The sequence below is a fragment of the Callithrix jacchus genome, chromosome 21 (assembly GCF_049354715.1).
Source record: "Callithrix jacchus isolate 240 chromosome 21, calJac240_pri, whole genome shotgun sequence".
NCBI lineage: Eukaryota > Metazoa > Chordata > Mammalia > Primates > Cebidae > Callithrix > Callithrix jacchus.
In genome coordinates this window covers 21,199,362-21,214,168 of record NC_133522.1, presented here as the reverse complement: position 1 = coordinate 21,214,168, position 14,807 = coordinate 21,199,362, and the positions used below count along the sequence as shown (strand labels likewise).

At 34.4% G+C, this 14,807-nt stretch overlaps 1 protein-coding gene across 1 annotated transcript in view; it reads left to right on the top strand.

Annotated features, from left to right (window-relative positions):
- LIPI (lipase I) overlaps nucleotides 1-14,807 on the top strand; it is a 68,301-nt gene that overhangs the window by 6,448 nt on the left and 47,046 nt on the right. Inside the window, exons 3-6 of the mRNA XM_078358557.1 lie at nucleotides 2,489-2,597; nucleotides 4,763-4,864; nucleotides 11,511-11,600; nucleotides 12,582-12,749. Coding sequence (XP_078214683.1) covers nucleotides 2,489-2,597; nucleotides 4,763-4,864; nucleotides 11,511-11,600; nucleotides 12,582-12,749 — 469 coding nt within the window. The remainder of the gene's footprint in view (nucleotides 1-2,488; nucleotides 2,598-4,762; nucleotides 4,865-11,510; nucleotides 11,601-12,581; nucleotides 12,750-14,807) is intronic.

Sequence of the window (14,807 nt, the reverse complement as noted above, 5' to 3'; positions counted from 1 at the left end):
AAGAAAAGTCATTTTTGGGGTGACAGGGTCTCACTTTGTTGCCCAAGCTGGAGTGCAATGGTGCAAACTCAGCTCACTGCAGCCTTCACCTCCCAGATTCAAGCAATTCTACTGCCTGAATCTCCCGAGTTGCTGGGATTACAGGCACCCACCACAATGCCCAGCTAATTTTTCTATTTTTAGTAGAGACAGTGTTTCACGATGTTGGCCAGGCTGGTCTCAGACTCCTTACCTCAGGTGATCTTGGCCTCCCAAAGTGCTGGGATCACTGGCAAAAAATGATTTTGGAAAGTAGCAAACTTCTGTCAACTTTGGAGGTGGACCTCAGATTCATTCAAGTCTGCTCAGGATTTGAATGGATCAAATAAAATTCAGGCCAGTTCTATGTTACCTGTGAATGATTCTTGTCAAACCTTAGGGAGATCCATGTTTATCCTTAAAAAAAAAAGTAGGTAGTTGTGGGTGCTTGAGAGAAAAAAGGGTGATATCTGATTTGGGGACATTCTTGGACATGAAATTTGTCCTTGAGTTGTGTTGTGCTGAGCTTTCAAGACCCTGTTAAAAACAACAAACATAACACTTTCAAGAAGCAGTTACACGTAGTGACCAGGGGTCAGACTGGATGGGTTCAAAGTGTATATCCATCTTTGATCAACTGTGTGACTTTGAACAACTACATGGCCTCTTGGTGCTGTATTTCCTTTTTTGTTTATATAGAATAACAAAATGTTGTAAAAATATTTATATGAATATTGAATTATATATGTGCTTAATCAATGGATGAAATTTAGTAATCATTGAATAAATTGACTTTCATTATTAGTTTTACACCCCCAAATTTGGACACAACTATTCCATTCCTGTAGAGAGACAGAGGAGTTAATTGATTCAACCATTCCTACCAATAGACTATTAATTACATCATTGATTTTTCCTGATGATACTGGTCTTTCCTCAACTAATAAATATGTGCCTCAAAGTGCAGAGAATTTAAATAGAAATATTTAGGAAAATTTGTAATATTAGATAAATTTCTAACAGTGTCTTTGCTTACAGAGGATTTACATTACAGAGGAAGTTTTAAAAGATCGGCACCACTGGATTCTAGAGAGATACTCCCTCAGGTTTTGGGGCATGGCTGTGAGACATGTGAAGAAAATGATAACCTTTTGCCTTGAAAGCCTGAGTCTAGTTTTTCATTTGTGGCAAATACTCCACATCTTATGCAAGCCATCAGGTGTATCACTGTGTGGGCTGGACTGTGATCTGCCCACGAGTCTCACATTCACCCCTGAGAGCGTGGTGGAAATACACCTTCATGTAGTTGCCTAATGTCCCTTCCTGGAGCTTAGACTAAGAGGTATTCAGACCTTGGCCTTGGAAGATTGGACTGCATCACTCACTCCTCAGCTTGTGAGGAAGTCACCTAAAATCCGTGAACTTGATTATATTATCTCTGAAGTGAGAATGACTATTCAACTTTTGTGAAACTTCCTAAGGTTTTTGACACAACCTGAATAGATAAAACAAGAAGGCAGATTAGCGTAAATTTTGAAGTCAGACCTTGGTTTGTGTTTTTGTCCATTTGGGCTGCCATAACCAAATACCATAGACTAGGTAGCTTATAAACAACAACAATTTATTTCTTATATTTCTGGGGTCTGAAAAGTCCAAGGGGAAGGCATCAGCAGATTCAGTGTCTGGTGCGGGTCCAATTCCTGGTTCATTGATGATGCCTTTTTTCACCATGTCCTCACATGGTGGAAGTCGAAGGAGATCCCTAAGAGGTCTCTTCTATCTGGTCATTAATCCCATTCATGAGGGTTCCACATTCATAATGCAATTCTTCCAACCCACAAGAAGACCTCACCTCAAAATATAAATGTAAAATGCATAATCACCTTGAGGATTATGCATTTTAGGGAGATCCAAACTTTCAGACTACGGCAGCTTGGATTCCATCTTTTATGAATCAATGTGGCTTTTGGCAAGTCGTTATTTTCTGACAGTGTTTCCTTAAAAAAAGGAGAATTGATACAATGTTATTTATTTTGCATTTAATAGGTACTAATGACAGTTTTAGGCAATAGGATAAAAATGAATAACATAACGAAATTGGGAGTATTAAATGTAAATGTTATAAGGCACATATTGAGGTAGCTAGCAGAAAGTAAGCACCTAGTAATGTTTATTATTATAAAACCCTTTGCTAATTAATTGTATTTTGTATATACTGTCCTGCATGAGATGATACAATTTTAAAATAAGAAAATGATATTAAAAATGAATAAAGAAAAGTCAAATATTTTATGGCATAAGTTGAACAAATATTAGTTGTTTTGAAATTATAAAGTCTCTTTCCCTATAACTGCAAAATGAATTAAGCCAGAAAAATTAATGAATTTTAAAATGTTGCTATATGAAGGAGGCATGATTTGTGATTACTTGAAATGAGTACTGTTTGTTAACACTGCCTTTTTAATTGCAGAAGCATGGTGCATCTCTTGACAATTTTCATTTCATAGGTGTGAGCTTAGGGGCTCATATCAGTGGATTTGTTGGAAAAATATTTCATGGTCAACTTGGAAGAATAACAGGTAAAATTATTCTTATAAAATTATTGTTTTAGCGTATGTTTAAGCATCAGAAGTTGCTTTGCTATTTTTTTTTCTTTTTTGAGTTGGAGTCTCGCTCTGTTGTCCAGGCTGAAGTTTTAGTGGTGCAATTTCAGCTCACTGCAACCTCTACTTCCTGGGCTTGAGTGATTCTCCTGCCTCAGCCTCTCAAGTAACTGGGATTACAGGCACATGCTACTATGCTCTGCTAATTTTTGTATTTTTGGTAGAGATAGGGTTTCACCATGTTGCTCAGGCTGGTCCCAAACTTCTGACCTCAAGTAATCTGCCCACCTCAGCCCCCCAAAGCACTTGTATTACAGGTGTGAACCACTGCACCTGGGCATTTTGCTTAAAATTTAATGGGTACAATAACTAAGCAGTAGAAATTATGTACAAACATTTATTTTTTATTATGTTATATTCAAATATTATTTTGTTTTAATTAGACTCTGAAGTCTTGTTTAGTTCTCAACAGAGCTTTAAGTTACCGAAAAGGAAATGGGAGAAAAATACCTATTTCTGCAGTCCCAGCTAAATTTTAACTTTAAGTTACCGAAAAGGAAATGGGAGAAAAATACCTATTTCTGCAGTCCCAGCTAACTTTTAAGGACATATTATCCTAAGAATACAGAAGTAAATATAACCCATCAAATAAAAATACTTTATGTATTAACTAAGAATATAACTGTGTACTTAGTTATCACAAACTTTGAATCATTTCAACTCTCTAAAAATTTTTATTTTACTACAAAAGAATCAGGAGTTATATCCAATTTAAGGGGCTATGGGTCCCCATTCATATTTCCATAACAAAGTTACTGCATCCAGAAAACTTAGTCACCTAATAAGGATGACATGGCTTTTCATTCTTTCCTGTATGAGTGGAGGTGATTTTAGGAATAGGAGGATAATATTCCTTTCAACCAATTTACCATTTTATTGGGGGGGGAGAAGCAATTATTTATATCTATGTCCATAGAATATTTATAATAATGTTAAGTGTTGACAAAAGGTAATAGTGTCTTTAGCTAAATTTCAAAAAAGGGGGAGAGAGGTGAGAAACATATAGATAGTTAACTTTACAAACCTTAAGCATACCCTTACTCTAATCAGTTTTAATATTATCAAACGTGTGAAAACAAATTAACTGAATGAATGTAGTAGGGTCAAGAAGTAACAGTTTAGCCAGGATTTATTTATACAAAGTTCCCTCGTACTTAAGGCCTATTCTCTTTCAACAACCACACTTGTTCAATTTATACTTTAAATTGTATTTGCACTTATTAGTCTGGTTTGAATGGATCCAAATACCAGGCAACCATCAGGAACTAAAAGACCACCAAATGTGGAGGTTCTACATCAGAATAATTTATAGGAAGAAAGGCGTTTCTGCCTCTTTCAGTCAAGTGGGTTAAGTAAAATGGAGATAATAGAAGTGTTTGAGATGAGAAACATTATATTTCACCTTCAAATATCTTAAGAAGATTGTTTCTTCATTGTATAGATGTTCTCAAGAAACTGAATCTTATCTTTTCTCTCCTCTTTTTGACACTCCTCAGAAAGTCATGAGTCTAGAATTTTTATTTAGAATTTAAAATACCCTAGAAATATGATTCATACTCCATGGAATTTAAAATATATTTTTCTTTTCTTAAGAGTGTGTGAGAAATTCTTATGAGAAATGAATCATAATATGATTTATTCCATATCCCAAATCATATTTGGCATCTAAAAAAGCTTTACAGGTCTATCTACAGATAAATCCAGAGTGAAGTAGCAAGGTACAGAGTTCAAGAGAGAACCAGATGGTATTCATTATTTTTTTCCTTCAGGAGAAGAAGTAGTAGTTATTATTCAATATAAACTACTGTATTACTCCTAATTCATTCTTACATTAAAATTCTCCAAAAATTCCTACAATATTTTGTTGTGGCTTTACTTGAAAAGCTCTGAAGCCTAGTAGTACTGTTCAAATAATGAAGATACCTGCTATTCATCCACTTTCATTTGTTTTTAAATATGCTTTTTGATAGGTTTAAAGGTATAAATGCTTTTTATGTATATAATGTAATAATAATAGAACTGTTCAATATAATGAGCTCTGTAGACTTGATTAGACTGATGGTTTCTGCCTTGCTTTTTAGGTCTTGACCCTGCCGGGCCAAGGTTCTCCAGAAAGCCACCATATGGCAGATTAGATTACACTGATGCAAAGTTTGTGGATGTCATCCATTCTGACTCCAATGGTAACAAATTAGGATTTATCACTTAATTATTTGAAAATGGAGAGGGAAATGTAGACCCTGGGCCAGAGAGAGCATAAGAAGAAAAAACATCACGGATAAAATGATTTTAACCCTGCAATTATAGAATGATACTATTTCCCAAGCAATAGTTCTTAGTGTCCTGCATTGTCAAATGGCACTCTGACTTTAGCTTGCTTCCTTCAGGTTTCAAGATGTATTATGTCATCCTAAAAGACTGAAATAGATAACTAAGAGTTCATTCTTTTCATGCTGTTGACAGTTTTATTGATTTGATCACATTTTCCCCCATGTTTAATGTTCCTGATGTATTTAGGTTACCATTCTCTCCACTTATTTTCTTGCTGTGATATATGTCGACTAGAACTGAACACAGCATTTCAGCCACAAATAGAGAATAGTATTCCCTAAATGTAAGGAAATACATTTTTCTATTGTTTTTAATTATCTTAGCTGAAAATCTCTAACAGGATATTGGATTCTTGGCCAGAGGGCATCGAACAGTTTTAAAAAACAGATTGTCCTCATCACCTTCCTGATTTGAATTTGTTAATACTAATATTTATTGAGCACTTCCTATATATTAGGCAGTGTTTTGAGTGCTTGTATGAATTAATTAGTGTATTCTACTAAATTTCCATTACATAGATAACACTATCATTCCGTTTACAGTCTGGGAAACCAGAATAAAGGTCGTAAGATCAGTAAGTGGTAGAATCATAATTTGAAATCATATGTTTTGATTCCAGATGATGTACTTAACTAATATATTATTCTTATAAATACTTGTAAGAATCAGGAGAGGGTTCGGTGTTAAGATAGAGACAAGGGCAGTGACACGAAGACCACCCCTAATTCCCTATTTCTGGAGGCTTTATTTCTCTTCATCCAGGTAATATCATTGCTCCCATATTACCCTGAATTTATCTTGTGGTGATCTATACTACCACACTAGTATTATTATTATTGTTGTTGTTGTTTGGTGAGATACGTAAATGCCATAGATGCAATTTTTCAACCCCCATGACTACATGTCAATAGATTGAGACTCCAATGGTAACAATTTTGCTCCTTTTTTGAAATTTAGGTTCACCTACTTCTATAAGCAGTCAAAGCCTTGGGAGTCATAGTTTTAGTGTGATATCCAAACATCTCATGTCTTTATTATCCCTAACTCTTTACATCAACTTGGCACATCCACACACAACATACCTATTGGCCAGTTAATCATCCATAGTCTCTTGTCTGAATTCTTTCTGAAACTCTAACTTCAATTCTGCCTATGGATTTTTGTCTTAGCTCTTCATACTTTTTATTATTTTTGTTTTCAATTTTTACTTACCCTAATGAACTGTCTTGGATTGTCTTATATTCTTAACATCTTTTGATGATGTGACCTATCAGAACTAACCTGCCACTGGAGACAACATAGTTGGACCCTTTGATTGATCTTTTGATTGATCTTTTTATGACTATTCCAAGTAAGAAACAAATGTTTGATGCTGCATATGTACCTGTCCTGAGAAATTTCTGAATGAGATATGTGGACTCAACACATACCTGGTAGACTTCCTTTTCCTTGAATGCTAGACAATGATCCCATTTTCTGCTTGACAATAATCCTTATTTTTATTCAGTTGTTGGTGTTCAAAAAGTCATGTGACCTTAGATTTGTGGATTAGGTAATTTGGGCAAATATTCTTGCTGAGATGTTGGGGAAAATGATCAGTCCAATACCCAAAAGATAGATGCTTTTGAAATCCTCATATTGGGTTTGCAAAACATATCATCTGTTATTCTTGTTTGGAACCCCAAGGACATTATAGGAGCTTGGGTAAAGCTGAACAAACCGGCCTTATTATGATCTGCAGCAAGCGTCTAGTTATCTGAGTTGCCCCTTCAAAAGCACATTTACTGAGTTTTTGTTTAAGTAGATTCTGAATCATTAGAGCTCCTAGTTATCTGACAGAGGCAAACAGTAGCCTTCTTTGTAGAAAATTCACATAATTCAGTCTCAAATTATCTTTATGAAAACATTTTAAAATAAATGTTTAGCATCCAAGATAACCAGGCACACTTGGAGCAACACAGCCTGAATGAGAACCAGCAGAAACAACAGTCAATAAACAAGAACTATAGGCCTCCAGGTACTGGAATTATTATATACTGGCTATAAAGAAAATGTGCTTATTATTAGGTTGCTGCAAAAGTAATTGTGGTTTTTGCTATTAATATTTTTAAAAAGGTAGAAGATAAGACTAAAAATTTTAACAGAAAATAAGTATAAATGTTATTAATTATATTTGAAAAATGAAAATTCTTACCCTAAAAGGTAAAATAATTGACATCCATTGAATAGATTTAACAGAAAATTAGAAATAGATAAAGAGAGAGTGAGTGAGTGAACTAAAAAGTAGGTGAAAAGTAAATTTCTAGGCTGAAGCAAATGGGTACCAAAGAATGGACAATATAGATTGATAGTTAAGAGATGTATAGTATATGCAATGAGAAGGTAAATTATGTCGTATTAGAATTCCAGAATAAAGGGGCAGAAAAATGAAACAGAAGCAATATTTAAAGAGATATTATCTCATAATTTTTCCAAACTAATAGAATCACTATACAAATTCAAAATGCCCAATTAATTCCATTCAATCAGAAAAATAATAAAGATTAATCTCCATTGAGATGAATAATAGTGAATTGCATAAACAGCCATCATCAAAGCATACAGATCTATTTAAATAAGATGAATAAATTTGACCATAGTTATAACAGAGTTCTCCACAGAAACAGTGGGATCGAGAAAACAACAGAATGATTGCTACCATATGGTGAATAGAAACAACTGCTAAGATAGTATCCCAATCTGTTTCAACAATACATGTATTTTGTGTCAGACAAATTTAAACTGGAGAGAAACTGTCATGAGCAGAAAGGTTACTCTTCAGACAGTCATGAGCAGAAAGGTATTCTTCAGGCAGAATGAAAATTATTCTTAGATCGTCCCTATTTTGGAGGGAAGAACAGTGAACTAGTTAAATCTAAACTTATGCTGATAGCATAAAATACTGTTAATAATGTTTTATGGGACTTTAAATATATAGATAATTAAAATAAGTTAAAAATAGCATATGATTTCAGGTGGTAAATGAATTTCAAGCTTTCTCCATTTCATTGTACAGAAGAAGGTAAAAATGACCTTTAACATTTGATGTTCGTAAGTTCAGTATTCATGTTGAATCTCTAGGGTATCTAGCAAGAATATAATAAAAGAGTACTTTCAAGCTAATCAAGGACAGAAATTGAATATAATTTTTATGAAGCCTAAAAGAAGGAAAGAAAAGAGAGAAAGAATACATGCAACAGGTGAAGCAAATAGAAGGTAGATAATAAAATGGTAAAATTAAACACAACTATACAGTTAAGATAAATAGCCTTATCCTTGAATTAAAATATTGTGGTTGTCTCACTTTATTAAAAAGTTAAAATCCCACTCTTATTTAGTAAATGCCTATATAAAAGCAAGGAAGCTGAATATTTGAAAGTAGAATGGTGATAAAAAATATATGCAGATATTATCCTCCAACTGGTGATCAATCTATAATAGACGAAATTGATTTTATCACATAAACTACTAAAAATGTGGACAGACTTTAAAGCGATAAAACATTGAATTCACAAGGAAGATATAACAATTCCAGTTTCTATGTACCTTATAACACAGCTTCAAAATACGTAATGCAATATTGACAGAAATGCATTGTTAAAGGGCAACTGCATAATCATAGTGAATAATTTTAATTAAATCAATTGATATAATAGACATTAATAGAACATTACACCTTAGAACTGAAGAATTTATAGTCTTCTGAAACACACATGGCTATTTTACCCAAAATTCAGCATATATTGAACCTTAAATCTATTTTCAAATATTTCAAAGTATAGAAATCATAATCTTCTCTATCTTTAGTGCACTTAATCCAAATAAATAACAGATATATAACTAAAATCAATATATTTTTGAGAAAGTGAAAAAACATTTTAAAGTAACTAATGAATAATATAATAAATAATAATGGAAATACAAAATATTTTGAATTGAATAATATTCACATTATTTCATATTAATTTTGGATTCAGCAAAAGCCATTGCTAGAAGTAAATGTATAGGTTAGAATGCAGCTACCTTGAAAGGCTGAAAATCAATAATCTAAGCATCTATCTTAGAAAGTTAAGAATTAAACAAAATAAACACATAGAAATAGACATAGAGCAAATATGAAACATACCAAAAGATTACTTGAATAAAAATTATGAATTGCAGATGCTTTAAAAATCCAACATTTGCACTTTGGAAATGATAAAAATTAGTTATCATTTTAAAATTTATTTATATCACTTTTGCCTTCTTTCCATATAATGAAAGGAACATAGAATTATTGAACTTCTTATATTTCTTTTAAAAATAAATTCTCAGAGACAGGAAACAAAGGACAAAAAGAGAAGACACAACTATTATCAGTAACTAAGTGGTTCTGTTTCAGTCAACTGGATTCTGAGGTTTAGAAAAGCCTTAAACTCATGTGAAACACAAAAATGCTTCCCTTGTGGTGTGCATAAATGTGAAAGGAAAATAAATAGTTTATGAGCTATTTTTGAAACCTTTATAACACTGGAATAATGAATAACATTTTCCCAAAATACACGAAAACCTCTAACCCAAATGAAAAGATTAAAATGTCAGATTATATAAAGATTGAGAATGTCATGAAGACTTTAAGGATATGAACAGCAAGTTGTTAAAAAAAAAGCAGGAAAAGAGATAAAAACCCACTATCAGCCAATAATAAAGATGAATATAACCTAGTTAAGAAAAAGTCAGGACATTATGAAAGAGACATTCCAAATAGACAATAAGCATATAAGAAGTTCTTAAAGTCAGTAAGAAAAAATATAAATGAAAACCCAAATAAGAAGCCACATTCCTAAAATTAAAAAGCTTGACAAGACCATTTATTACTAAAGATGTGGTACAACTGCATCAAGGGCTGCTTGTAAGTTAATGACAAATTTCTTTTGCTCCCCCCAGATTCCTAAGCAGTCCTATTGGTTTGAGTCTCCTTCGGTGGCAGGTTAGAGAAAGTGATGGTTCCAAACTGGAAACCACTAGTCTTGGAACTCCATGTCAAGTTCATATATGAGGACATTTCACAGATCTCTAATGCTGTTAATTTTTGATCTTGTTTTTAAAAACTTTTTAGTTATTTGGGAAACATGCCTTTCCTTGCTTAAATTCCACAAGCTAAGAGGATGATGGGATGTTAGGACAGACTGTCTAGCATATCCTCACCATTGTCCCAATCGAGTCATACGTATTCTTCCCTGGATTCTATAAGGGAACTTGTCATGAAGTCATCTAGGTTGTCCTTTGTCTTTCCTTAGGCATTAAACAGTGCTCCTCTCCCCTCTCCCCAGTCTCAGTGTACATGCCCAGTGTTCTCATGTCCTTCTAACAACTCACTAGGGGTTCTGTTAACATCCTAGAACTAAGTCAAGTTGTGGCATCTAAACCCTTTTTGCCAGACCCCTGTGTTTATCTTTGTTTTATGCTAAATCTATTACTGATCTCTTTCGTGAGTTCACTATGTTGCAGTAAATGTTTTGTGCCCCAGAGTAAAGCATTGTAATCTTATTTGGTGGCATAATTTTATATCAAATCAGAGTTCTGAGTATTCTGGGTTTGCTAGTCCTTTTCATTGTTAAGGCTTCTCTGAGTTATATGCTGGTAATAGGCTCAGAATCTGTACATTCACCTGTGCTCTAAGGATCTACAGGGCTACATAGGCCCTTGAATCAAAGCTATGTGTTTCATGTCACTCCGACTTAAACTGCTCCAGCTGAGGTAGCTTAGTTTTTAGATTTTTTCCAGTTAGTGAATCCAGCACCAGCAGGTCTTAGGAATTATGACCCAAAATGAAAGCATATCATCACACTGATGGAAAAGGCCCACTGTAGGACTTGGCTTCATTTGCTCCGAAGCTCTGTCTTACAGATTAGGCTTTAGCCATACTGGCTTCTATGAATACCCCAAGCATACTCATGCAAATATCCCCTGGGCTCACTGCCTCACATCCTCCACATTTTTGCTCCACTCCAACTTCAAGTGGCAAATTCCTTAACCAAATGACTTAAACATGAAAATACCGCCCTCATTAGACCCTTCCTGTCCTCTTCCTGTTCTACTTAACTCTTCTCCATAGGACTTATTATTTGACATACTGTATTTTTACTTGTTTATTATGGTTTCCATCCAATAAAAAAGTATTTTCCACTTTAAGGAATTTTGCTCCATTTCTTTTTTCACTTACACATTCATCGTACAAAAAACTGTGACTCACCCATAGTAAACTGGTGACTGGAAAATATATTAAATTAGCTAAATATACTTTTTGTGAAGAATTTATAGCAGAAAAAATTATTCTTATAAAAATAGTGCTTATTTTATTTTCAGTTCTAATATTTAAAGAGTAACTTTCCATGGATTTTATAGGATATTTTGTTTTATGCAAGCTGCTCCCCTAATTATGTACACGTTATGACTCTTGGGTGCTTTTCTTCTCAGGTTTAGGCATTCAAGAGCCCTTGGGCCACATAGATTTTTATCCAAATGGAGGAAATAAACAACCCGGCTGTCCTAAATCAATTTTCTCAGGTATACTGAGAGATTTTTGAATGAATTACATAATATTTGAAATAATGAAAGAAAATAGCTTACTCTTCTCCTTTTAATCTGTAGGCAGTGTTTTGATTTCCTCACCATTTCTCATGACTCAGGAGAGTTATTGGTTGACTATGGTTTAATTTTATTGTGCTTAGTTCATAAAGGTTACCAGTAGACATCCAATTTGGTCATGGATAAGACCTCTTATATTATATTTTTAATAATTTTAGTTCATTGTTTTAAACATTAGGAGAAGTCAAGTCATTGAGGAAGCACACACAGCTAAAGTATCATATAAAACAATTTTAATCTCAGGAGTTAATCTTAACCATCACAGTATTACTGTATAAAGACAAATTTGAAAACTCTTGATACTTGGTTGTTCTGTCCATAAAGACAGCTGAGCAACTTCCCCATGGTGTGGAATTTGGCTCACATCAGAGCCATTGCAAGAAATGCTTTTAGGTCCATAATGGCAACTGGTCAAATAACACGTGACCAAAGGCCACCGTAGTAGAAGAAGTTTGGTGAAAAGGATGAGGATGTGCAAAGTTAGAAAAATGGTTGGAAAAGAAAAGGATGGTAATAAAGTTCTAATGTCATCTGGTTTCATAGTCATCTTTGTCATCAGGTGAAAATGTTAGGAGTGAAGGATTAGAAGGAAAAGATATGTATGCTAGTTATTAAGTAAAGGTGCACTGTGTAGGGCTTGTGAAACACTGAAATTAAACCTTTCTGCTGTGTTAATTATTACTTTAAAAATTTATTATAAATATGCAAAAAAGTGCTAAATTTAAGTTTTCATTGATACTATATGTTTAGCGATTTGAGATAAAACTGTGTATTAAAGTCAGCGATATTCCTATGATACATAGTATTTAGTAAAACTTCATCTTTACTTTGCTTTTAAATGTATGTGAACATACCTTAATACATCTACTGTTGTTTTGCTTTTTTTTTTTAACCCTTAAGGAATTGAATTCATTAAATGCAACCACCAGAGAGCAGTTCACTTGTTCATGGCATCTTTGGAAACAAACTGCAATTTTATTTCATTTCCTTGTCAATCATACAAAGATTACAAGACTAGCTTATGTGTGGACTGTGGCAGTTTTATCAATAAATCATGCCCTTGGCTGGGTAAGAGAGATTGTTACAGTTACTATCATTCTTTTTTAATATGTATAACATAATTGTTGGTATTTTCTGCAGGAAGCTAAACTGTGCACTCTACTTGTTAATACATTACCATTTTATGGAAAAAATTATCCGTAGAGATGTGGTACAGAGTAAATATTTCATTCTATACTAAACATTTTTAATATATTGAATTAGAGGAACTTCATCAACTGCTTTTTTATGTTCAGTGCTGTAGGCAAATTGGGTGGCTTTATAATGATCCTTGTTCTTGATGTACAGAAACATCTAACTATCATCCAACTATATTTTCACTTAAAGAATGAAACTTGCATGGCCTTGTTAACACTCAGGTTTGTTATTTTTTTAATGGGGGATCTAAGGAGCAAGTGAAGAGATGTGAACCATGGTTAGCTTCTCATTTGCTATCAGCAAGTAGACATGAATCATACATGGTTCACACCTTCTAAATGGATAAAGCTTGGTAAGAGCAGTCAAGTATTGCTACTTCTGATAACTAAAACCTTTTTTAAAGGAAATTATAGAGAAAATTAGTGCTTATTTTCTATTAGCAATAGGAAATCATAGAGAAAAAAGAATCCACATAAATATATAATACTAGAACTGGAAAGAATTTCAGAGGCTATTTGCTCAGGGATTTTCAAAGAGAGCACTGGACTCAAGGATGACATGAGCCTGTAAACATCTGGTCAGTATCATGGCAGGATTTTCCAGAAATGTTTCCAATGCTAAAGGGGTTCCAGGAATGGGTAGTGATTATATAGGCTAAATTAAACCATACACTGAAGCAGGATTAACATACACAGAGAACACTCTGGGAGGGGTATGCACTGTGCAGGCTTTGCCAATTTGATTTTTCTTTTAGACCTCTTCTGTCTATAAGATATCATGTGGGATTAGCTTCCTTCAGGCTTCCTGTTGTGGATTGCTTTTCTGGTTCCAACCTTCTTTCATATAATAAGAAAATTATAACCGAGTAAATATATAGATTATATAAAGGCATCAATTAGAACTTGAGTAAAACTTCTGAATTCTTTTCTTTTTTTGAGACGGAGTTTCACTTTTGTTACCCAGGCTGGAGTGCAATGGCGCGATCTCAGCTCACCGCAATCTCCGCCTCCTGGGTTCAGGCAATTCTCCTGCCTCAGCCTCCCGAGCAGCTGGGATTACAGGCACGCACCACCGTGCCCAGCTAATTTTTTGTAATTTTAGTAGAGACTGGGTTTCACCATGTTGACCAAGATGGTCTCGATCTGTTGACCTCGTGATCCACCCGCCTTGGCCTCCCAAAGTGCTGGGATTACAGGCTTGAGCCACCGCGCCCGGCCTGAATTCTTTTTTTTTAATTGCATTTTAGGTTTTGGGGTACATGTGCAGAACATGCCAGATAGTTGCATATGTACACATATGGCAGTGTGTTTTGCTGCCTTCCTCCCCTTCACCCACATTTGGCATTTCTCCCCATGCTATCTCTCCCCACTCCCTCCCCCCACTGTCCCTCCCCTAATTCCCCCTATGGATCCCAATGTGTAGTGCTCCCTTCCCTGTGTCCATGTGTTCTCATTGTTTATCACCCGCTTATGAGTGAGAATATGCAGTATTTCATTTTCTGTTCTTGTGTCAGTTTGCTGAGAATGATCTCCAGATTCATCCATGTCCCTACAAGGGACACGAACTCATCGTTTTTTTGATTGCTGCATAATATTCCATGATGTATATGTGCCACATTTTTCCAGTACAGTCTATCATCAATGGGCATTTGGGTTGGTTCCAGGTCTTTGCTATTGTAAAATCAGTGCTGCAATGAACATTCATGTGCATGTGTCCTTATAGTAGGCAGATTTGTAGTCCTTTGGATATATACCCAGTAATGGGATTGCTGGGTCAAATGGAATTTCTACTTCTAGGTCTTTGAGGAATCGCCACACTGTCAATTTTAGATTTCTCCACTCTTCTCATATGGGCACTTATTGCTATATATTTTCCTCTAGAGACTGCTTTAAATGTGTCCCAGAGATTCTGGTATGTTGTGACTTTGTT